The following is a 25,397-nucleotide window of genomic DNA, read 5'->3' as shown; positions in this document are numbered from 1 at the left end:
AGATTACAGAGCATATGTATGTATATAAACTGTTAAGTAAGGTTTCCGGTTGGCCATGCAACGAAGCAGCAGGCATTGTATATACGTAAGTAAAACTTCAACCAACACTCTTAAGGTCATCTTGGCTGGAGAGAGATTAAATACTTCGATAGATGGATAGATAGTTTTACCCATATCAACACATCTGATTTGAACCAGGTACGTCAAGCTATACCAAAAACAAGTACCGACAAAATGAAGATCACCCAATTGAAACAAAATCACTACACATTTTGCAATGTGGAGGCCAGTTGCATCCGTACATCAATTGTTACTGACATTATACTTGGCTTTTCGAATCTGTTGTCAGTAACCAGACGTAACCACAGTGATAAAAAATCTTGTCGTGTCCTCATAAGTTCTTGCCAAATCTCTGCTTAGGACCATTGCTTGAAGATTAAATACAAGCGGTGCGCCTGGTAGATGTAGGATGTAGGTGTTCCGCGTTTGAAACTTGGGTCCTGGCCTCGATGAAATAAGCACCACGCTGTTTTCATAGTCTCCAGACAGTGAAAAGTTTGCTGGATCACGGGCACTGGGACCGCCACACGGTGGAGATGAAACACCGCGGGGTGAACAATAAACGTGATTAATGTTTCCTTTTGTGGTCCTGTACAGGTCACCACGTGACGAAATCACTGACTGAGTTTTATTGTCGATCTCAAAGTCTCCTCGCTAGTTTCTGTCGTCAAGTTTTCTTCCCTGCGCGGGCGTTGACCTTTTAGCCATGATCAAAGTTCTCTTGAGACCAGAAGTCTGACGCAACCAGGATATACACCTGTGAGACTTCTAATCGGAAGGCAAACACCGGCAGATTGCGTAGAGACTGTCACGACCTCCTTAGATGCTATGAATTAACGAGTTAAGAATTTGACATGCTCCTGAAGCCACGCCTGCAACTCATTACCGCTCCTCCTGAGAGGGCAGTCAGGACCTCAGACACAGAAGAGGTCGTACCTGAGGGCTAGTGATTCTGGGAGCACAAAGGCCTGACTGTGAAGGTTTCAGGGTAAACCCCGAGTAACTGTTGTCTTGTAGCTGAGCTACACTTTTATGTTGCCTGAACAAAGCTCTTTAGGTGAGCCTGGGTCTCTGAATGAGTCATGTGAAAGTTTTTCCACGAGTCGCTCAGAGTCGATGGAATCTGACTAGACAGAATCGTGTCCTGGCATTCTTGCAGTCATCATGGCACTGGAGTACGGCTCGACAAAGCGCGCGATGATGACATTCACCGTGGGCGCGCTGTTCGGCGGGGTTGTAGCGATGTTGGTGGTGAGCAGTGAAGTTCTGATGGACGGAGTGAATAAACCACTACCTGATGACGGTCTGAGACGTCAGTCGTACATACGGACATTACAGGAGACTGTAGGGGACCTCACTCCCCAAGCAGGCAGAGACCAGGGCCAGGGATATTTTGATACCATAGGTAGGTAAATAGAGTATGCTGGACTACAACAAATCGACAACAGTATTCACCATCTTCAGTAGGTACGGTGTAAGACAGGAACGTAAGATTTACTGTGGATAAGCCACTTTCCCTGGTAACATTACCTCTGCTCGTACATTGCCGTTAATATTTGTGTCTATCAGCATGCTTTTAAACAGAAAACATCACACAAAGACGCAAATGCTCTGTATATATCTTCACGTATCATCATGGGCTACGGTATCACGAAAAGATGGTTGGAGGATGGGCCCATGGCAGAGAGTCGTGTTCAGAGGCAAGGCGATTTGAGATCAAGTGGTTTGGTGTAATGGTCCTGGGTACAAACCTACACTGTATCGCACGTAAACACGCATGGAGTTAATACAAATTCACCGACACGGTGACCCTATCCAATTTGACATGCAATTACTTCAGTCGACCTGAACACTTGCCAACCTCTGATTACTCAGAGTCAACAGTGTGCCATTGTATCCCCGAGGCATTAGTACCGCTGTCACGCAACCTTCGCTTTCAATTATGTGTGCTGCTAGCTTTAGCTTGTGATTGATATTACTAGACTAACAGTCTAAGAATTCATAAGTTGTCCTTTTACCTGGCAACTGGAAATGAAACTTTGTTGATGCTACAACTCAGTAAGACTAAGAGTATGACTGTGTATGTTGGTAGCTTTTCCGGGTTCCACCCTTTCGCTATGTAATCCATATCGTCCGATTTTGACCAGACTTATATCTATTGCACCATGTAATAACACGCAGTTGTTACCACATACACCGTGTGTCAAATGTAAGTTATATCAGTAGATCAGTGTATCTGAGGTAGCTCTGAGCTTCTTCATGGTAGGTGCATCCGCACCACCTGTGAATCATTGGCGATTGGCGAGGGGGCGGTCGGGAGGGCCGACTTATCGCAAGTACGGTAACACATGACAATAGAAAGGCCCTAACAAATCCATTATAAAGATATCGAAAGAAAGAATTCCACCTGTGTTGTGGAAACATGGAGTTCTTATCGAACTAATTAGCTGCTTAACACAGACTGTGTGGAGCGCTTTGTAAGAAGGAACAAAAGCTGGTGTGATAGATCAGCACCGGGCAGCAACGTAAAGCTTGACACGACAGGGCATTAAACAAGTCACCCTGCAAATGTAAGTAACAATTACATGAGAGTAACGTTGTGAAGGTTGGAGATATGGATTGCAAGTACTGTATCACGGAGTCTTTAAAACAAAAACTAAACGATCAGCAAGTTGGAATACTGCTATCCACTAGTGAGGTAAGTTTTGGTCACAAGTAAGTATAGTTCATGTACTACATCGCGTTCTTGCATTCCTAAAGTGAGTGAATCCATGTGGAGCCGTAGGTGCGACCACTTAGAACCCGTTCATCACTAACACAAGCGTTGATGGGCGTCCATATATGTAGCATTATCCATTAGCGTACCAAACTAGACACATTGGTTCAAATACTATTCCAGACTCCTGTAGCTACATCAAGTAGCGTTCTTTTCTTATCTATAGTCCAAGTCCAACTCCACGTGACATAAAGCTCTCATTCCCTTCCTTTGTGGCGTAACCAGGAAACCACACGAGCCACTTGACATCGTTAGGAAAACACCGCTATCTAGAGATAGATACTTGATTGGAATGTTCAGCGCTCGCCAGGACCAAGGCAATGTGTTTATACAGACTGTGTAAACGTGTATTAGGTGATATGTTTGAAATTAGTAGCAGACGGACTAAGGAAGGTTTGTAATTTATATATCATACGTCAGGTTGCCCTAATGAAATTTTATTGAAGTTGCGTTCAGTACACATTTCCTTTAACTATGGAGTAAACATTGTTACATTATTCTGGAGTTCAGTCGTCGCAGTGGAGAACGGAAAGGTCAACCCAGAAAGTCACAAAGTAAAAATCTCGATTGAAGCCGTGATTGAAGCAGTTTTCAGTGACGTTGACTTGAGAAGTGTGTCACTTTATGCCATTAATTTATATTCCTCATGCGTTTCGACAAACCAACCATAGCTAAACCCATACAGTCCTACATTTTCACCATTACCAAGAAGTGAGAAGAAGCCGAACTTCTGTGTTAGACAAGATTTGTGATACTTTTATATGTATATACGTTCTGACTTGTTGTGACCTGTACTTGCTCGGTTGGGCAAAACTGTACAATAAAGGTCTTCATTCAATTAATAATGCATCCCTATGGTTTGTCTACAGAAAGTGAGGCATTCATGCAGGGCGGAGAAGACATTCATGTTACAGGGCCACCACCACCCCTGAAGGTCACTAGTCCAAAAGGTGCAAAGCTTTCCGTCATTCAATATGTGCACGCTAATATCAGCTGTATCTCTTGGGCTCTATTCGTCTTAGGAGACGGTCGACAGCTGTGTAGTCATTACAAAAACGTGCAAGGGAAAAGCCCAGGGAAGAATTATCGAAGAGTTTGATTATTGCACTGAACCATGTAACAGTTGATTGAAATTAACTAGTTCTTCTTTGTGTCTTTATCATTACCAGAATTCCAAGCAATGAACAAAGGTAAAGAAAAGTCCCGAGTCCGTGTGCTCTGCTGGGTCCTCACAGACCCCGAAAACCACGACAGCAAGGCGTTACCCGCCTACGACACATGGGCGTCCAAATGTGACCGGACTCTCTTCATCACAACCAAGTCTCACAGCTTCCTCCCAACAGTTGTGCTAAACGTGACAGAAGGGCGAGAGTCTCTCTTACAAAAGTCTATCCACGCTTTTAAACATGTCTACGAACATCACCTCGATGAAGCTGATTGGTTCTTGAAAGCTGATGATGACACTTACGTCATCATGGAGAATTTACGTCACTTCCTCTCTAACAAGAACCCAGAGGAACCTGTTTACTATGGTTTCCGGTTTAACTCCATCAGACCTGACACCAAGAATGGGTACATGAGTGGCGGTGCCGGCTATGTGCTCAGTAGAGAAGCTGTGAGGAGACTAGTGACACAGGGCATGGACGACCCAAGGAAGTGCAGACTACATTCTAAAGCTCCAGAAGACTTGGAAATCGGAAGATGTCTAGAGAAGGCAGGTGTTCTGGCAGGTGACTCCAGGGATGAAGAGGGGAGGCAGACGTTTCACTGCCTGAGTCTCCAGGACCATGTTCTGGGCAACTTGCCAGAGTGGCTCCACAGATACAGCACCTACCCTGTCAAATCGGTAAGCTCACTGGTTTGTCAACATCACCCAAGTAAAAATACAAACTTTTCAACTAAATTTACTTAATTATATTTCTAAAAAAACTTGATTTTGGATGACCTCTCTCCTCATGCTATCAAAGACTTGTAAGGTCCTCATTTTGTCAGCTGAATATTTCTACATGGTATGTTTGACAAACTGTTTTTTTCTCTACCAGGGTCCAGACTGTTGTTCCAAACACACTATCTCGTTCCACTACACTGAGCCCATCATGATGTACGTGTTGGACTTCGCCATTCACCACATCAGGCCATACGGGCAATGTGACAGGAAGGACTAGACAGAGAACATCCATTACAAAACTGTAGAATGCAAAATATGAAATGATATGGACATGCAAAATTACAAATGGAAATAATGGGACAAGGTTTAACCCATCTCATTAATTGAATGTTTAATAATAATTTATGACACTCCCTTCTCAATTTGTGTACTTAAAAAAACGTTCTCTCTGCCAGGTGCTTTCATGAGAAACGTTCTAATACATTATTTGATTATGGGCAGCTGGTACTGCTGATAATCAATTACCTATGATAATGGAGACGACTTAATTGCAGTGTTGAAGAACAAATGCTAGTTATTTGAAGCTTTAAGCCAAACATTAAACTTGTTTGATGTTGTTAACTTAACATTAAAATCGGACTCATTGGCCATGAAAGTCAATGTACAACTAGCTAATGTAAACCAGTGACTGGCAGAAGCCATAAGACTGTTGATCATCTTCCGAGACATAAAGAGCCAAAGAAAGAGAAACAAAACAATTTGATTTGACATCGCTTATGCTGTCGGGGCCATATAAGAGTGCTGCTTTTCAGTTCAAGTATCTTTAAGTAATAACATTTTATTAAGCAGGATTCTTTGAAAAAAACTTAACACCATGCAGCTTTCTATAAATAAAAGAATGCACCAGTCTCATGTCATGTTGTTTTACAGAATTTCGTTGTCTTCCTTCTTACTTCTTAAAAAACAAAAGCCAATTAGAGTCCATTCAAAGTCAACACACAGGTTTTCAAGTTTTGTCATATACCATAACTATAAATTGTGATGAATAATCATCATTAGTTTGAAAAAATAAATAAATCCGGGAGAACCGTAGTTTAGAAAATCCTCTATGGTTTGCGAACTTTTCGAAAGAGGCCATCAAAAGACTTAATTTTGTTTAGAAAGTATCAGGAATATTGTCCTTGATGAAATGGAGAAACAGAAAGTATCAACAACACATTTCGAAATATTTGGAAACCATGAAATGTGTACTACAAATAGTTGCAAAGATTAGAAATTAATTCTAAACAATAGTGACAAACACCTTAACAATCACTTGGAATGGACTCTACCATTTCTTCTGTTGACTTAAAGGTTGGCAGGGAATAACTTAACCATACATGGTGCACAGTCTAAAATTATACATTGTCCGTAATTATTGCAGTGTTTTTCAACCAAATAATATATTGTTTTTATTCCTGTACATTGATATTTAGAATAGTTATAAAAATGGTCTATAGTACACAAAGCAATAAATTATAGGGCTGGCACATTTAGGGAGTCAACATAATATACTTGAAACGGGAGAATACTTTTAAGGCACATTTTATCAAATCTCTTTTTCATTCTTATCATAAACATAATTTATGTTTGTCTTTCTATATACAATTTGTTTAAGGATTCTCTCTTATTCACTTTTTTTCTTAACTGTATCCAACAGCTTTACTTCATTATCCCTAATATTTTCCTCTGATGTTTCCATGAGAATATATAAGACAACATCCTTGCAGCACTTGACACACACCAAAGTGATTCAGAATGTTTAATAGACTGCCTTGGCAGAGTACTTGTGATTTTGACATTGCTTTTAAAAGAGTTGCTCTCTTTTCCTTCCTTCCTTCCACAGCTGTAGTAACAGTTGGTTCCAAATGGTGATGTTTACTCATCAATAGTCTTGGGCCAGTCCACATCAACAGACTGCAAGACAAAACTAGACATTACAAAAGATATAAAACACCCTACAGTGTGTGGAAAGTAATAAGAATCTTCTGCAAATCTCTTCAAATAATGGCAATTATTAGCAGTAAGTCTTGATAGATTGTGTTGGCAACAAAAGAAGATTTTGCTAAAACACAGATCTGAACAGGCCACCACCTTCATTACTCGTAGGGGTACTTATGCAAAGGATTAAGTTTCATTTTCTGGTCTTGAGGTATCATGATAATCAAGGATAAAAAACATACTGATGTACAGACATACATAGAAACAGAAGAAGGGGTGATGATGCCATGTCCTGCTATCTTGGGTACCAACCGGATTGTAGTTCGCTTCAACGTTTCTTATATACATGTACTACATACAGTTGCTTCTCGCTCCGACTTTTATCATAAATTTGCTTTTCTGCTATTCAATCTTCAAACCTTGACATCTCTAACATCTGGAATTGTCCAAATTTTGGACGAGGGCACTGATTGGTCCCTACACATGAGCCAGTCAAGCCCTCATTCGAACAGGCTTAAAACATCCAAATTGCCCTCTGTCTGCTTGTGGGAGGGCCTGTTGTTATTGAATAAGTGCTCTAGAACCCATTTCTCAATTTGCTCATTAACTGACCTCACCACCAAAAGATTTGAATATACAGTTCCCTAGTTGGGTAGCAGAAGCGAACATAGGAGCCAACTACTACCCGGATGGTACCAAGCTAATTTCCAGCTGCATCAGGAAGAATAATATAAGTGAATTACATGACTAATTCATTTTAAACTTCAATAGACTCTTAAAAATAAATTACATATGAAAACAGCTTTACCTCCACATCCAGCTCCAGGATATCAGTGTCCATGTGCATGAGAGTGGACAGGCTGGGCTGGGTCCTGCCAAAGTCTCCATGGACAAACTCTTTGATATACCTGTTATTGTCTCATTAAGGATTCAAACTGTGTTCCCTTTAAGGCTTTATTGCCTTCTGGTCTCAACACTAGAGTTATCCTAAGTAGGAGATGTTAACAATGAAACAATCATGCATGCACTTGCACAAGTCAGACTGTGTATAATATGGATACGTCCCAGCCTGTGTCTTGAGGTGTAGTCTGAAGTGTTGTGAGTCGATGTACTCCCCTGACATATTGTGTATGACGCGATCACGACTGGCTAGTGGTCGTCTGTGAATGACTCTGATGGGGGTTTTCTGGGCCAACGTCAAGTCCTACATGTAGATAGACATGGTGAAAAAGATACAATACATAACATGTATATGCTTTTTTGCCCACAAAGACATCAACAGATGCCAACTCAGAGAGCTTCGATCGCCTTGAGCCACTCATTCCAGTCCTCCATCAGTGGTCTTCACTCAACAACACTCCTGCACACAGAGTAGTCACAAAAGTGCATAGTAGATACTAATGTCTTCTATCCAGAGACATAGAATTTACCGTGATCTCTTCTAAAAACTTGAGGTCATCAGGCTGAATGGGCTTCTCTACCCTGACCAGGGCAGAGTAGGACTTTGTCTTTTCTGTCTCTCCAACCTTCAGCTTTCCTGACTCCTCCCTAGGTGGCACAAACCAACATTCGGCAATCATGAAAATTTGACTACAACCAACTAAACACTGATCAACAGTTGTGCTATCATTCATATCTCACATGTCTTATCATTGAAATTGATCCAAACAACAAAGACAAAATTGTTGACAAAAAGCAACACTCCCTGCACACATGGGCTTAACTTGCTATGGCTTCCTTAAGCAAATGACGATGACATATCACACATGACTTGATACACCAAAGATACAGTGAGAGACAAGTACTAGATGTTCTGACCAACCCAGTGAAGAAACCAGTAGCATGAAAAGGATGTAAGGTGACAGTGTAACTTACCTTGATACAACTTGCAGGTCCCTAATTGCAATATCTGTTGTCCCACTGTTGATTTCCTATTCAAATCAGACAATGAGAATAAGAGAATAAATGTTTAAAAACAACAGAACTATAGTTTTACATATAGTTTTAATGCAGCATTGTGAAAACTATTGTCATTTGCATATGATTTGGGTATTTTGACTGAAAGTTTGGAGGGAAAAATGCAAAACACTGGAATTTTGGAAGTCAGCATGGCCACCAAACCTTCATGTTCTACAGGAAACATGAACCTATTGTTTGATACATGTATTTATTCATCTATTATGTTTTTCAACAACAGTAAACGGTTAGGCATCAGATAAAGTCTCAGATACTACATTCTGAAATATTTCAATTCCCAAATTTGTAGAATAATAATATGACGCCAAAAATGCCCATAGCTATGCATACCTGCTGAAGCAACTTCATCTTGTCTGGTGGCACATCAGAAATGTGCGGCTGGATCAACTCTACTAAGAAGGGCCTTCCTGTGACATGGAGTAAATAAACAATAGCTGTTAGAAACCTTAGTTTTATTCAAGGATGAATGTCCAGAACATGTGAACAGACAGACTTTGGTTTCCGAACACAGACCTACCTCTCCCTAGTGTCCTGACATCCACATCCTCTCTACCTGCCGAGGAGAATCTGTACTCTGATCAGTCCATATGTGGAAAAAGGTGGAACATTGTTAGAAACACAGACATACTGTGTATTGTCCAATTGTTATATTATACAAAAGACTTTACACAAATGAGATTTATTCTATGCAATCTATGCCTACCTTGTGCCATGAACATAGCCTTTATTCTGGTACAAATCAGTTCTGATACAGAGGTTTCACCCCGCCGTTCACCATCGACCACCCAGGGGGTCTGGCTCAGGGTCCGCGAGTACTTGTTATAACGACCTAAAATATATAAGTACATGTACATGTACATGTCAAGTATATGTATATGTAAAAGCAAACTTCATTGGTACAAGTAGCCTTACTGTGATCAGGCCCAGAAAAAATCTATCTGATTGTTTACTGGCAGCACAAGAATACAGCAAACCATTGTATATAGCATGCTGTGCCCAAACAGTCATTTTCTAATCTTCACTTAGAATCTACTATCAACCATAGTGTTTTGACATGTAAGAATAAAAGTAGTTTGTATATATAACCAGCAATGCTTGCTTTATATACATAACTGAAAAGGAATTACACATGTACAATGTCATGAAGCAGGCTCTAAGTCTAAGTTATGTTTTGCTCCAACTTCCTTTTGTTTGGAGGATTTTATATGTTAAAATCTGTATTGACACTACAAAAGTACAGTTACTTTTGGAAGGACTATCACAATTACAGACAAGTGTATACAAATGCATTTCCTAAATATATGAATATACATATGAATCAGATCTTCCAGCAACATATTTCCAAACTATACAGTAGGAAGACCTGGTATGCTGAGAGTGAAATATCTCCACCCACCTGCCACAAAGACTGCCTCATGATAACAGGTGAGCTCCTGGCACCTGCACATAGTGTCTACCTTCTCAGGTGGGCACCTCACCAGACTGGGGACAGTTAACAAGTACAATCATGCCTCATGTTACTCAAAGGCATTAATGCAACCAAGGAAAGTCTTTTTAATGTATAATAGACAGAATTGTACCTTAACATAGTTAGAAATTGCAAAACATTTGCTAGATAATGATAAATATTCATACTCGGCATGTCTTCTTTTGCTTTTGTAAGCATTTTCCTGTACATCAGTAATTTTTTGAAAAGAACAAATACACAATATCATACCTCATAAACTTGCTCTCAGACAAGCTGCTGATGGCTCTTGTCACAGATGTTCTGTTCAAAACAGTCTGCTCTGAATCTCTCTGAAAACCACAAGACAAAAGCTCATTTTGTACCAATGAAAACTTTGTATACGGCCAAGCAAGCTATATACATTACAAGCTATATACATTATGTCAAAGCTAGGTATAGAAAACATTCAATTTTGGAGACGGTGGGAAGACTTATAAACTACATGTACTGTAGGTCATGACCTGAACAAGCATGAAAGATCAGAATGTACACAGTTAAGTATTGCTTCCTGAACAATTGAAAAGAGAAATTTTAGGTTCATAAGTAACCTTGCGTTTTCTTGAGTTGGTAGGAAAAACCTTTGGACAAGCACTGATCCTATGGAGGTATGGAAACACATGGTTATTGCATCAATTACAAAGAAAAAATCAGTTAGGCATGAATTTATTCCAGTGTGCATAAATGTCATGAAAACTTGGAATGTGTCACACATGCACTTCCTACCTATGCCACAACAATTATGAAAAGTTCATGTACATGATCCATATCTGAAGAAATATTCTAAAAAGGAGGACATGTCCATCAGCTTAACTCACAGAAAACTGCACTCTGTTTCAGTCTCCTTGTGTTCAAACATCAACTGGATAAGAAAGGGACTCTGGAAATTGAAAGAAGTACATGTCAGAATATGTAAAATAACAAACTGGAGTTAAAACATGTTCTATAACTCTTGAATTAAGACTCATACCTCTACCTGATGATGGTACTCCATATTCAGTTTGTCCTTTAATCTGGGCCCACATCTCCACTTGTACACATCCTTCATGCTTGTCACCTTATCAATGGACTGGCCAGTGTACAGGTCACTGGAATACCAAAACATACATATATGTTGTATCATTATTCATAATATTTTTCATCCTAAATTGCTACATCAATAAAAAATTTTTCAACAGAAAAGCAATATTATTCATTATGGCCTGTCAAGAACCTTACCTAAATCTCTCCCTAAGAAACAGCATTACTGCATGCTGGAACATAAAAACCACATAGTAAGGTTTGAAATGTTCACTTCACTCTTCAGAATTGATATATATGAACACTTTTTACATGTACATTGTATATATATCAGGGCTCGAAATACTGGGTGCATGTGCACCCAGGTGCACCCAAAATTGGAGCTGTGCACCCAATTATTTTCTGTGGGTGCACCCAAATATTTTCTTAGGTTTATGTATGAAAAGTATCAAAGTATACTAGTATACATCATATTCTTGACCTTTAACTTTTATAAAGATAATAAAAAATGTCTGTCATGATGCTTGTTTAAGAATTTGATAGCTTGTAACTAAGTTTTATTATTAGGTTTTTTACTTAAATTTAAGTGGTGCACCCAAAATTGTTTTGGTGCACCCAATTTTTTAAGCTGGGTGCACCAGTGCACCTAATCCCAAAAATGAATTTCGACTCCTGTATATGTAACAGTATGCACTTAAGTTTCATTGAAAAAAGATCACTGACAAGAAATTGTTCAAGTTCCCTGCTTCTTATCTGCCCATGTGTCTGAATTGTGTCGCTATGTAGATTTCAGTTGATTACTAAGAAATTATCATTTCCACTACCCAATGCCAAAAGGTAATGCAAAGAAGACATGAAAATAGATCACTCTCTTTACCTCTCTCACTAATAGTTGTATGGGTGTCATCAAGGATAAACTGAAGAGTTGGGATTTATAACATTCCTCCTCCATTTTACTCTGGATCTGTGAACAGATCGACATCATTTATATAAGACAGCAAAGATTGGTCAATCGTCTATGGATTGGTGCAAGCATTGTGACAAGAAAATGATATAGAACATTGAAAGTTTTTCAGTTCACCACAGAATTTCTAAGTATCATTATTATTATTAGATTATGCAAGGATGTTATTATGTACTGTAAATGAAACTTATCTAAACTTCACCATAAAAACACAAATGGCAGGGAAGATGTTACCCTATCAAGGAATTCCTCACTACAGCCATGCTGTAGAATGCCAAGACAAGCTATGCATGGAATGTCATCTGTGTTCACACATTTGTTGTCTCCTGTGGCACTGTCTGCATTGCCTTGAGGTTGGTTGCAGAGTATATGAGCTACAGTCTGAAGCTCCTGAAAAAAAAATGAAAGTGCTTTGATCATTAGTGGGAGATAAATAACATTTCTATACACATTATCATCAACACGGCTGTCTCAACATTATATTCAAGTGGAATGAACTACCTATATTTTCATCAAACACAGTTTACACATATCACTTTGATATACATAAGGGTTTGTCCCTTTTTCGCAATGCATAGGCAACCTATCTAGATTTCCTGTAATTTGTGGGGAAAGCCATCTTTCATGTTAATCGTACAAAGGTGACAATTTTTGTATGATTGCCTTCCTTGGTTTTAGCGCAATAAAATGGGTTCTTCTGAATTCAGCGTAAAGCATTGTCTGGACCCCGTACAGACCCTAATACATGTTGTGCATTTTCAGATGTCAACTTAGAATAAGTTTGATAAACTCACTATTCACAAGGACGTTTCAATCATAAACCTCCACGCTTTTCACAAGCAGTAAAATAATTTATTTCAGTGTTTCTACCTCAGCTGATTTTTGGTAGATGTGACAGTCTTTCTCTCCCAGGAACCTGAGCAGACAGCAGGGGCAGCAGCCAGCCTCACGCAGGCTTCTGGCAGGTGCCAACATTGCAGCTACATCTGAGAACAGCTTCAGCTGGACAGGATATGAAGAACACGTTACTTATCAATGGATCTTACACATGCACACGTGGGAGGGGGGGGGGCAAATTATGGGAAGAACGATGGCTTGTTGGTATTGTAGCACTTAACATGCCACAACACATATAAAATTCTGCATACATAGTGGTTAATTACTATTCATGTAGCTGTTCTAACGTGGGACTTGAAGAAGTGCAAGAAAAACACGAAACGTCAGCGACGTGCTCACTAACCTGTTTGAGTTCTTCCGCCATTTTGTTTTCCCATCAGCCACTGGCTTCCAACGACGATGGGCAAAAAGCAGTTGGCTGTAATGTGACCCCCTACTGAAACTGGGAAATGTAGGCTAACTCTGCTGTCCAGCGACATTGTATCCCATCACAAACACATTGAACTCAGCAAGATGGCGGTGGAAGTGGTGCGGGACAAAGGTGGGAAGGGGGAAAGGCGACATCGGCGGCATGTAGAAGCAACTTTGGAGGACCAAGTCGACTCGTACTTCCGTTCCATCAATCCGATGGCTAGGAGAATCGTTGATGAGGTCCATAAAGTTAAACACAGGCACCGTAAGGAATGGGACAACCTCAGCGCCAAAGAACAAGACGATGTCATCAACGACTGGTTCGTGCCTCCTGAAGTGAAAGCTTTCTACAAGGACCACCCAAAATATCCCGACCACGATCTACCGCCATACTACCCCAGGCTCATACTACCTGCAGGGGAAAAGATCGTACACGATCCTGACGATGGGTCTAACAGCAAGTCCTCGGTGGGTTCATAAATACTATTTTTTGGCAAAGTTTGCACCTGCCAGTACCAGATAGGTGTTTATGATGCGGTGTTTATCCCCGATTTTGCGTTCGATTTAAGTCATGGTCTTGAATTATTTTTACCATCTTAAGCTTGAGATCGGCGCCTTTCCCTAGGTAATCAAACGAACATAATTTTCTCTCCCTTCCCGCCGCCGCCTAGTATAACTGCAGACCAGAGTCCTGTGGTTCTATGTAAACCCAAGGCCCGGGGGAACATGTTTCATTTCCCCAATGTTTCCGTGCAGGAAACCAGATGTGTCCCGAATGGGTCTGGATTTAGCCACCAGAACCATGCAGAACAGGACATTTGCAGTTCACCAAATGTAAAGAGGAAATCTGAGCACATGTTTTGCATTCTACTAGCGGGGACATAGGCGCCTGTGTCCGCAGGTGTTTTGTGTTTCTGTCTGTGCCCCCTCCTCGTTGTTTGACATACTTTTACCGTTCCCTCATCAAGGTGACGCCATATAATGGCTTATTCGTAGGCCTGCTTCTGTTTCCATTCACTTGTCAACCACTCGTGAACAACAGGGTACAGCCATGTATATTTTCATAAGGTTAAAGGCTTCTGTTTATTTATCTTGATCAAACATTTTCCCAATTTCAGGTGTAAGAAGTTTCCACCAGCATTGGTTAGAAAGCTCCTTGGTAGTCCATAGCATTTATTGGACGAAGATAAATCAGTTCAGTTGTATGACTAATACGACTAATTTTTAACAGAAAAAGTGTGCTCACATTGTGAGCAAGTTTTCTCGTTTGCAGCCAATAACAACCACTACATTAGTACATAGCGCCTAGCACAGAACGCTTCAACAACTGTAATGTTATATACAGCTGGTTACTGGACAACATACAGTACAACATACAGTGGGGGAAGAGATTAAAGTTGTCTCCGCACCAGGAATGTCTGAGCCTGATTGTTGTTTCATGTCTGTGTAGATATTATTCCAGACTGTTCTGCTCAACTTGCCTGCTTGTTTTCACAGGGTGTCACATGGCTGGATGAACACTCAGGACCTTTCCACTGGGAAACAAAGGTATGCATTGACATTATGTTTTGTAACTATATATACACAAAAGACATGGTAGCCTACAGTGGTGACACCCTTTCCCTGCTGTAATTCATGCAGCATCCCCTGTGACTGTACTGTGGCTGTTTTATCTGATTCATGCATATCAAAACTGGTGCAGATCCAGTGGGGGTTCTATATGTAAATACCAGTGGCTCACCAGGGACAAGTGGAATAAACTGTTGTTCTTTTATGTGTGTGTGTGATTAATCACCTTTCAGCTCCTTGTTGATACATATACAAACACTGTCATCCTGACCACTCCCGTTTATTTTCTAAGTGTTGTATTTTTGCCATCTTGTGTTAAGTTCTGCTGCCAAGTCTAAAAAATATATCAGGTTATTTGTACCTGTTGTCATGTAGAAAGCTGTATGTGAATTACCTATAAATATGCCATGTCTAAACAAGGAGGGTAAGATTGGTCTAAATATATCTACACCAAAACAATAGGTTGCCAGCTCCTTCAGGGAGGGAAAACAGCCTCCTAGGTCTGGCCAATGTTCAAAACACATGTTCTAGAGATAACTGTCTGACCCCTACATTTCTGCATGTCACAAAGCAGTGTATCCTACTGTGGGTGGTTGTAATGAAAACTCAGCAGAGGGATTTAGATCATAGGCTTAATTGCCCAAGGATTTGTACAACCAGTCATGGAGTTATTTGAGGAAAAGACTAAAGAGATTGTCATTTCAAAGGGAGTACAACTACATGTACTAAATTTTTCTGTCAAGCTCTCACCTACTGCCTACCTGCCACCATGCTTTACCACCATGCTTTACTAGACTCTGTTGCAGTCTTCGAACGGGGCTGGTTTTTATCGAGGGGGGGGGGGGCTTTTCAACGTTGGCTGGGTTCTCTTGTGCCGGGAAAGGGAGTTTGCCGAGGAAGGAAGTTTGCTGTGAAAGGGAGTTTGCCATGATAGCGATTCTGCCCCGTCCCGAATTCGTTCGAAGACTGCAACAGAGTCTAATGCTTTACCCAGTGTAGTGCTTTCACTTGAAGTTGATCACTCTTGCATGTATGGAATGTATGAAGGTATCTTCTTTTCTTTGCTTCAGAGCCAACAAGAACTACATCTTCCCAAAGCCATTGACAGTCAGGAAGCAGGTGCCTCCCCAGCTGTGGACAAAAAAGGCCGGCCTTTGAAAGTCGGACAAAAAGACTCACCACGCAGGGGGAGACCAGACAAGCGTAAGGACTCCAGAGATGACAAAGAGAACAGCCTGTTTGGTGGAATGTGGGAGGGGACGCCCCACCTGTTGCGAGTAACAGCAGAGGCGCACAGTCCTGCAGTACCCAAACGGGACCTTCTGGAGCTGGACTTTGAACAGGAAAAGCTGACACCCAGCCAGGTGAAGGCTAAGGAGAAGGCCAAGAGGGAGGCTGAGAGGCAGAGGCTTGCAGGCACAGAGACTGCCCCATCAAATGGGAAAGGAAAAGTTCTTGGAGCAGAAGCATTTCCTTCAAATGGAAGAGGAAGACTCCTTGGAGCAGAAGCTGCTCCACCCTCCACCAATGGGAAAGGTAGTCGCCCAAATACACCACACTCCAAAGGTCGGAGTTCAGACTCGCCGCGGTCCTTTACGGAGTCTCCGGGCAGTCTGAGCCCCGCTGATGAGAGGATGAACCTGCAGGATGAGTTGTCTGCCCTGCTGGCCAGGCAGAAGGAGAAGGCAGAGGCCTCACCCCCAGCCAAGCCTTCCCCACCCCCCACAACCAAGGATGAGGTGGACCTGACCCCACTAGGAGAGTTCACCCCCTTACTCACATTCTCCACAACTGAGACTGAGAGTCAGGTCAGTACTGAAGTCCTTGCACTGCACAACTAATTATATGATATCTCATGAACAATATTATCCACTTTGTTGCAGTAGAGATACTACTAGTATATGTTGTAGATTTAAAGGAATAGTGAAGTGTATTGGTAGAACTCCAATTACCTTATATTTAATAATTTACATATTACTAAGCCTGATAAATAATTTCATGTATTACAAAACATATAAAACTTTAAAAGTAATGCTTGCTAATTGCTACATCATGTGTTAATGCCTTTCTTTGTTTATTTAGGATGAGGAAGAAACATCGATCAAGAAGACTGGCTTTGACTTTTTGGATAACTGGTAAATGGAGTGTCAGCTGGGTATCACTCACAGTCACACACATCACCACCATCCATGACTTGATACACAGGGGCACAGGAGTATTTGAAGAGTCTGAGAAACTTATTATTGACCAGTAGAACCTATGATATCTTTGACAACACTATCCTCTACCAAAATACTGTAACAAGTATGTAGTATTTGATTCGGCATCTGTGAATTTTAATTTAAAAGTGTTAATGTTTTCTTCTACAGGTGTGTAATTGTTGTAATTTGTACTCTGATTATCAAAAAGTGTGACATTTGGGATTTTTTTTCTAATTCTATGGTCATGAGGTGTTTTTACTATTTTCAATGATGACATACTGTTGTGTCCTCTTGTATATCTGTATAACTATAAGTATCTAACAAGAACAATGGTGCCTTGACAAAATGTTGCACATTTTTTAAAAATTTGATTTTTGTAAATCAACGACTTAACTTGCAAACATCTTCATAGAGGTACAGAATTGAGTAGTCAGTAGTTCAATTAGAATTATGTTTGTTTTGAAGCAATGACTGAAATCCTCATACCTCATATAGTGAGGTATCACTGGGTATGGTTTGCGAGAAGTCTATGCATACATTTTATGGTTCTATGAAAGATTACAGTCTTTTAAACTTTCTTGATTTTTTTAATGGTGAGAAGCCTTGCTGGATTCACAGTACAATGCAATCACAGTATGTGTATGTAGTGATGTATTGTACAGTCAATGTGTTGTCAGACAGGTCCATAAGTGCCAGACATGTTGATAAACATGTAGAATGGGCAGGGTGAGGTATCTATGCACCTTTGTTTCAGCACTGTCCAATAAGAGTCAACAATATATGTCAGCATGTTGCAGCATAATGTAGTTTTTATAAGCACTTAAGTGTTTTACTGACACCATTTTATATAGGTGAATAAGCATATGTATTGATGAATCAGTTTATGCACAGTCACTCTTCATGATGAAATTTCTTTATGTTTTTTTGTATCAGTGTTGGTTCAGGCAGAGTATAAAATGTAAATAATGGTAATGGGCCTCCCCCTTGCCCAGCTTCATTGTGGAAACTTTTGTCAAGATTCATTTGATAATTTTATTGAAAATGTCATACCTATACTTTATCATATACCCTTGCAGTGTGTAATCTATTACACAACGTAGAGAAACTGTGTTTATTTTGATGGTTTGGTCATCATATTTACAATTTTACACATGTATCTTTGGATTTTAATCAGTAACATTCATAATGATGCATTTATCTCAAGTAACAAACAATATGGTGCATGCCATGGGCTGTTATCCTACAATTACCACTTTATAAAACATGTATGGTGATGCATATGATATAAGTTATTACTGTCAGTTGTTCCTTTATAGTAGATGTACTGTACAGGAGGCCAGTCCTCCAATGATTGGAGTGCTACAGAAGCACAGCAGTGAAATATGTGTTTGAAAATTCTTTTAAAAGTATCAAATGTCTTTCATCAGACAATGAACCTGTCTGTGACCAGGCGTCATTACACATTGGCAGATCTGTGCCTACCACAGCACCCCTGAGGCATGTATGATGGTGCATTACAGGGTGTAGCCATTGCTGGGGTGGTTCTCTACAACTTACTACAGCCTTACTCAAATGCAGTATTTTTGCTGTAGCTGTAAAGACTTGAGAAAATAAGAACAATTTTCCACAAGTTGATTTTGTGTTTATTGTCAATTCATTTCTAGGATAGAAATCTCTCACACACAAATGTGTGTACAAGAACAGTGGTCATATTTATCAGTGATCATTGTAACATGTACATTTTCAGCAATCTCTTGGTAGAGCCAGCTAGGGGTGGGTACTGGTACAGGTTAGGTCCTGGTCCAGAGGATCAGGTCCGGACCTGAACCTGGACACTATTATCTTTGAAAACTTGGGAATGGCGACACTCAAAGCAATGGTCCATTTCGCTGTAAAGAATTCTGTTTGTTGGAGTATCCAATGTCCATTGACGTTTATCCCATCTGAGTCATGTAAACAACACTAACCGTCTCTGTCTTAGACCAAGTTTGACTGTAGACGCTTGGTAAAAATGACTCAATTCTCCTCTACTTCACTCTTGTTCCTTTCTTTCTTGGATCTGTAATCTGTTCAATTTCGAATCGGTCCAACATCAGGTCAACTAATTTTTTCAGGTCCGTTTTTTTCTGGACCAGTCCAACGAGAAAAAAACGGTTTTGTACCGGTGTGACAGCGATCTCGCCCCCCCGGCGATCTCGCCCCCCCGGGGGGCGAGATCCCTAGCGTTTTCGCCCCCCTTTAGCGTTTTCGCCCCCCCCCCCCAGAGCAGCTGGCTACTACATATTACAGGTGCGCTACCTGGTACTATACTGCACCTGGAGAGTAACGTATATGGTGTGTTACCTGGTACCTATATGGCACCTTATTACCGTACCGTAAGATGTCATTCCTCGAAAGTCGATATTATATTGTTCGGTGCAAACATGACATTGAAATGAAAAAAGACAATTTTTGCAGCTGAGGTGGCATAAAACAGTGCTACTGCGAACGTATAAATCAACACCGTCTATGGTACGGAATACGTCAGCTATATGTTTTCAATTTGTCACAGTGTTTTCTTTCTTGTGCTGGAAACATTTCCAAAGCACTAACAAAAACACACGTGAATAATAGTTTCTCATTATAAACACTATCTACGCGCAAGTTGATATAGCTGTTGCTAAATGCTACACAAACACTGGTAAAGTACCTGTCTTAAGAAACACGGGTAAATGCATCAGTTCCTAAATACTAGAAAAGACAGTCATGCATGTTGGAGGTGTGCATATACCAAAATGTGCGTTATTCTAATTAATACCTAATATTTGCATAATTAATACAGACATTACATAGTTCTTTTGTGGTCACTTCATTGTAGAGACTTCATATTGGAGATATATAGGTTGCTTGAGGACAGGTGAATACAATGAAATACATCTTATGTCAAGACTCAGGTATATGCAATAATGGGAATACAAGGGACCAAACCCTCCTTGTCTGAAACAGTTCAACTATCTTATTACCATGTAATTACGTTAATATTGATACTATGAATGGAGTTATGTATCAAACTCGTGTACTTATATCATTCTGAAACTACATTTTGTGATTTATACCAATCAACTTCTAAAATGTCATGTAAGCCCGTTTTTTTGGGGGGGGGGCGAAATCGCTAAAGGGGGGCGAGGTAGGGGGGCGAGATCACTAGCCGGGGAGGGCGAGATCGCTAGTGATTTCGCCCCGGGGGGGCGAGATCGCTAGTGATTTCGCCCCCGGGGGGGCGAGATCACGGGGGGGCGAGAACGCTGTCACACCGGTACCCACCCCTAGAGCCAGCAATTTCTTGCAGAGATTCTAATACGGCATATCAAGGAGGTCTGAATGCTTCAGTCTTACTTATCTTTACTCTCCAAGCAGAGGCTGTTGTGGGAAAATTGTGACCTTTATCAAATTTGGCGTTTTTTAAAAACGCAGCATATGTATCATGTGACAACAACCTGGTGAGTACCTGCTTGGTGAGTAGCTTGTCTTTACACTAATTACAGATGTAGGATGCATATCTAAATACTACATGTACATAAGTCCAAAGCAAATTACATTTGATAAAACAATCTGGTTATGTTACATAAATTGATGAAGAACAGTCGAAGGCAAGAATATTGTATTCGCCCATATTTATCGAGCTTGATCTTGAGACAGTCGTCTCCTTCAGACCATGCTGTCATAGAAGGGCTTTACACCATTTTCCCCAAGTGCCTCATCAATTTAAACCTTTGCCTCTTGATTGTGTCTCCATTCATTCAATATTATGTGGTATGTGGGTTACGTTTGCGTTTGACCATTGCTCCAAGTCTAAGCTGGAGAGAGCTGCTTGGTAGTCACAGAAGGAAGGGCTTCGGAACTACTGAGGTCCGCGGCGGGAGACTGAGCTTCAGACAGGTGCTTCTTGATCGCACGGACAAGCTGAAAAGGAGAGAACATGTTTGCTGACTGATCATTAGCAGTGTCCCAATTTTATGCAAAAATAAATGAATTGCCAGTATGATCGAACAGAGCGTCAAAACAAATTGCCCACAGATAATACAGTAGATGACAACTGCACCTTTATCTTCAGTTCAACAGCGTGACATACCCACTGAAATAACATTGCACTGTATCTATGTCTGCCAGCGATTAGTGCTACCTCCCACTAGTATAAGTCATTGTCGTGGCCCTTAAAGGTACTTGGTTCCACCTTCGCAGTCCTCTCCTTACCTCCTTCAAATGCCTCTATTACTAGTAATATCCCATTAGGCCACAGCAAGTAAATTTTATGGATGACATTAATTTTCGCCTGATTTCAGAAAAAAAAACAAGAATTTTTTTTCTTCTTCAGGGAAGGCCGGATAGACGAAAACGGTAAAGGTTGTGTTGTAACCTAATCATTGAATGTAGAATTGACACTAGAGACTCTGTAGCATTGACTGTAGTTGCAAAGGTGCAACTTGATAGTTAGTTGTAAAACCTGGTTGTAAAAGTGGCACAACTATGGAAGCTATGAGTGAAGTTGCCAACATGGTCAATGATACCAGTCTACCACACTAGTGTCACTTAAGCTACACTGGTGCACTTCTTAAGTACAGGAATGAATGCCTTGTTGACTGCGATGCCATATTTTGTCTCTTCAAGTCTTGTTACAACGTCCATTTTGAAAATTTGCCATCTTGTTTTTTCTACCCATCTTGTTTTTTTTCGCCCTATCTCATTATTTTTGCAGTCTGCAGAGGATGTCATCCATAAAATTTACTTGCTGTGGCCTTACCTGGTTGATATGAGGAAACTGCCTCTTCTCCAGCATGGAGTAGTACAGCTTCTTGTTCACGTACACCTCGAAGGCACCTGAGTGAGGAAAGAGAAAAGCGACGTCCATGCAAAAAAAAAATCAAAATCCTCACTTATGGGAATCTCACATCTGAACCAACTCCTTTGCTATGTGAAACCAAGGATAATACTAGAGTTCGGCGACCTCATACCTCCATGAAAATTTAGAGCTTTCGTAAATTTCATGCAATTGACTAGCACATTAACATAATTTATGCATGGTATTGTTCATCATTGACTAACGTACACATGTCACAATTATAAAATTCCCATTATTAATCATAAAGCGTTTTTGCAATTTTTACATAAATTATGCAAATAAGTTCCTCATTACCATATTTGGTATCTGCTAATATTCCACCTATCATAGTTAACATGTGTTACATTTATTGAAGTCCAGTTATTGAAAACAATGGAATTATACAATTTCCTCATTAATCATGCAAATTAAGTCCTCATTTGCATAAAATGTATATCATTATGAACATATTTGCCTAAGGTACCCGCATGCCTAGTATGATGCCAATCCATCAATCCTTTCTGCAGTTATCCTCTTTAGAATGTCTTGACAAAAACGCCCCTGCAGTTCCGCAATTAAATGTTAGGGGGCTGAAACCTGCACCACTTTGTCATGACACTGCAAGCTATCTACCAGCCAAATGTCAAGACCATATCACATCCAGGACAAGAGATACATTGAAAAAACTGCCATGATATAATATCCTCATTAATTATGCAAATGTACTCCTCTTTTGCATAATTAGTATTTAATCTTGTACAAAATTGTCTAAGGTACCTACATACCAAAAATGATGAAAATCCGTTGTTCCCTTCTTGAGTTATCCTCGTCAGAAGTTTTTGACAAAAATGCCCCTGCTATTACCAAACTAGACGCTAGGGGGCCCAAACTTACGTAATTTTTTCCTGAGCACAAGAGCTATCTAATGCTTAAAAATCTTGACCATAGCATGTTCAGAACACCGAGATAGCAAAACCGGAAGTTGCGCTGCAGTACCAAGGCCACACACCAGGGGGCCCAAAATTGACCTTGACCTTCGTCTTCCCAACCCCTACCTACATACCAAATATCATCGTAGTCCATCAAGAGGTTCTCAATTTATGATGACCACAAATATGCGGACACACAGACACACACACAAACACACACACAAACACACACACAAACACACACACAGACACACTCAAAACTATACCTCCATTTTTTCATGGAGGTAATAACCTCGGCGAAACTTTCTCGGCAAGAGGCGAGGTTCCCATGACAACCGGCACTAGAAAACCTTTCGTAAGTGAAAGAACATAGGCTAGCGCGTCTTGAAGTGGCCACTCAGTCTGATAATTTGCAAATTCCAAACTTGAGTACTGTTGAGTAACGGAAAGAAATGAGCATGGTATCTACGTCACTGTCACATAGTCGATGAGCTTCGGGTATCCGAATTCTAAAAAATCGCTCAGAAGACTCGAGCGTCTTTTCCACCTGAAAAGGTACCCTCATCACATTAGACCAAGGAGGTCATATCCCCCTTGATTAGACCGTGCGGAGTTGGTCGATCTCTATTAAAAGCTCGCAGACATGTCCTCCGATCGACCTTCGTCCCGTGAGACAGCTGCTTTACAGGTGTGAACCTCATCATTCTGACAGCTCACCTGGCTTGCTGATGATCTTGCCCACCACCTCCGCTCCCGGGATGGCCTGGCGGAGTTGTCGGGCCAGGTCCCGGAAGCGTCCCGGGAAACCTCATGCCATACTGTACAAATAGAAGACAGGCGCACATGTACAGGTTTAGAATACTATTTGCGTAAGGTTGTAGTTGGACAGTGCTTTCAAGTATCAATACAACAAAGACATGATTAATTGCTCTTCATGAAGAACCGCATGTCCCTCAGGCCGTAATAGTTCAGGACAAAGGCATCTGAGCTGGGACTGACATAACGACCTTGGTGACATTTAATAGTTATCAAGGACGTTATATCTGATATAACGTCCTTGATAGTTATCAATTACTGTTTGCTTTGGCTCTCCGGTCATGCAAGACCTTTCAGAGCTCAGTATGTTATTACCAAGAAGACAGTATAGACCAGTATAGTCCGCTTACTTGTAGTCTATACGTACGGACACCGTTGCCGATTTCTTCTTTCCACCCGTAGTAGTCGCCATGTTCGGGGTAGTCATGGCAGCCCGGCCTTGTTTTCCGTCTCTCTTTGTTTTCAAAGTACACACGCGCGACCACACCTCATCGCGCCTGTCACGGGAGAAGGAAAAGTTTGTAAGAGATGATGACGTCACATCTGTTCTCTGCTGTCGAAGCGGAACCAAAAATAATGCAGTCGAAATTCAAGGACGCTTCTTACCCTGGTAGCTACAGCTATTCTGCATCGCATTGTTACCTATTGCCTCAATGAAAGAATTATGGCTATATGGTCTTCTGTTTGATCTTTAAGTTATAATTCTAGTGCCATAAATGTGTTTTCCTGTTTACTATTTAAGTTAGAATTCTCCTATCATAAACACATGAACGTGCACACCATGACTGCAAGAAAGAAAACAACAACATAACATATCATATACAGTACATGTACAATCTTTAGTGCAGTCAAAGAGGTTATATAGGAATAACCTCCTTGGTGCGTTAAAGAAACGGTCAGTCAAACTGACCAAAATGAATTCTCGACAGAAATGTGGGACATTGATATTTCATTGGAGTTAGAAGACACTCGCCACAAAACATAGCCTGTTATCCAGCTGTATTATTAGAATAAGCCATCACGCCTCCATGGTGACCACCAGTTCAATACTTTCACGGTAGTTAGCAAGAGAAAGTTTTGACACAGCGGTCACTACGAAGGATGGTACTCAGGCTACCGTATTATATCTCCGTAGTCTCTTCTCTCCCCTGCGGAGAAGAAACTCGGAAGATAAAGCGGCTGGGTACCAGGCTAAAAACACGCGTAAAACAAGCTGGACCAAGCTAAACATCTGCTCTGTTGAATGGTGATCTATGCATGTGTACGGGTAAGTTGCAAAGTCTACACGTAGGGCTAGAGGGGGCTAGTGATAGGAGGGCAAAATTAGCCTGGTATCCAGCCGCTTTATCTTCCGAGTTTCTTCTCCGCAGGGGAGAGAAGAGACTACGGAGATATAATACGGTAGCCTGAGTACCATCCTTCGTAGTGACCGCTGTGTCAAAACTTTCTCTTGCTAACTACCGTGAAAGTATTGAACTGGTGGTCACCATGGAGGCGTGATGGCTTATTCTAATAATACAGCTGGATAACAGGCTATGTTTTGTGGC

At 40.8% G+C, this 25,397-nt stretch overlaps 3 protein-coding genes and 1 long non-coding RNA gene across 8 annotated transcripts in view; 2 read left to right on the top strand and 2 right to left on the bottom strand.

The window, feature by feature from the left end:
* Nucleotides 1-593: 593 nt before the first annotated feature.
* LOC118429568 (glycoprotein-N-acetylgalactosamine 3-beta-galactosyltransferase 1-like) lies at nucleotides 594-6,256 on the top strand. The gene is made up of 3 exons (XM_035840102.1): nucleotides 594-1,465; nucleotides 4,006-4,682; nucleotides 4,879-6,256. Exons 1-3 carry the CDS (start codon nucleotides 1,225-1,227, stop codon nucleotides 4,999-5,001), a joined length of 1,041 nt encoding a protein of 346 aa, XP_035695995.1. The 5' UTR covers nucleotides 594-1,224; the 3' UTR covers nucleotides 5,002-6,256.
* Nucleotides 6,255-13,582, bottom strand: LOC118429528 (tRNA pseudouridine synthase Pus10-like). Of its 5 annotated transcripts, none has more exons than XM_035840051.1 (18): nucleotides 13,410-13,582; nucleotides 13,040-13,171; nucleotides 12,404-12,559; nucleotides 12,083-12,169; nucleotides 11,404-11,438; nucleotides 11,156-11,273; nucleotides 11,004-11,065; nucleotides 10,737-10,785; nucleotides 10,399-10,478; nucleotides 10,078-10,163; nucleotides 9,385-9,510; nucleotides 9,199-9,255; nucleotides 9,012-9,088; nucleotides 8,580-8,635; nucleotides 8,135-8,252; nucleotides 7,766-7,908; nucleotides 7,513-7,612; nucleotides 6,255-6,693 (listed from the first exon to the last, which is right to left on the bottom strand). In XM_035840051.1, the coding sequence occupies exons 1-18, from the start codon at nucleotides 13,428-13,430 to the stop codon at nucleotides 6,673-6,675; spliced, it is 1,524 nt and encodes a 507-aa protein (XP_035695944.1). In that variant the 5' UTR covers nucleotides 13,431-13,582; the 3' UTR covers nucleotides 6,255-6,672. The 5 variants fall into 5 exon arrangements, with proteins under 5 accessions (XP_035695944.1, XP_035695924.1, XP_035695933.1 ...); XM_035840031.1 differs by having other exon boundaries at nucleotides 6,255-6,680; XM_035840040.1 differs by having other exon boundaries at nucleotides 6,255-6,680; nucleotides 11,162-11,273.
* Nucleotides 13,535-18,882, top strand: LOC118429563 (uncharacterized protein C1orf198 homolog). Its single transcript, XM_035840088.1, has 4 exons — nucleotides 13,535-13,945; nucleotides 14,975-15,025; nucleotides 16,117-16,854; nucleotides 17,129-18,882. The coding sequence occupies exons 1-4, from the start codon at nucleotides 13,580-13,582 to the stop codon at nucleotides 17,183-17,185; spliced, it is 1,212 nt and encodes a 403-aa protein (XP_035695981.1). The 5' UTR covers nucleotides 13,535-13,579; the 3' UTR covers nucleotides 17,186-18,882.
* Nucleotides 18,883-20,538: 1,656 nt separating this feature from the next.
* Nucleotides 20,539-25,397, bottom strand: part of LOC118429575 — a 7,739-nt gene continuing 2,880 nt past the window's right edge. Inside the window, exons 2-5 of the long non-coding RNA XR_004832748.1 lie at nucleotides 24,201-24,347; nucleotides 23,752-23,852; nucleotides 22,028-22,104; nucleotides 20,539-21,189 (exon numbers count right to left, since the gene is read on the bottom strand). This is a non-coding gene — a long non-coding RNA (uncharacterized LOC118429575). The remainder of the gene's footprint in view (nucleotides 21,190-22,027; nucleotides 22,105-23,751; nucleotides 23,853-24,200; nucleotides 24,348-25,397) is intronic.

This window comes from Branchiostoma floridae, chromosome 1 (genome assembly GCF_000003815.2).
Source record: "Branchiostoma floridae strain S238N-H82 chromosome 1, Bfl_VNyyK, whole genome shotgun sequence".
Lineage (NCBI taxonomy): Eukaryota > Metazoa > Chordata > Leptocardii > Amphioxiformes > Branchiostomatidae > Branchiostoma > Branchiostoma floridae.
Note: the sequence above shows the minus strand (reverse complement) of the source record. Positions and strands in the feature narration are given on the sequence as shown.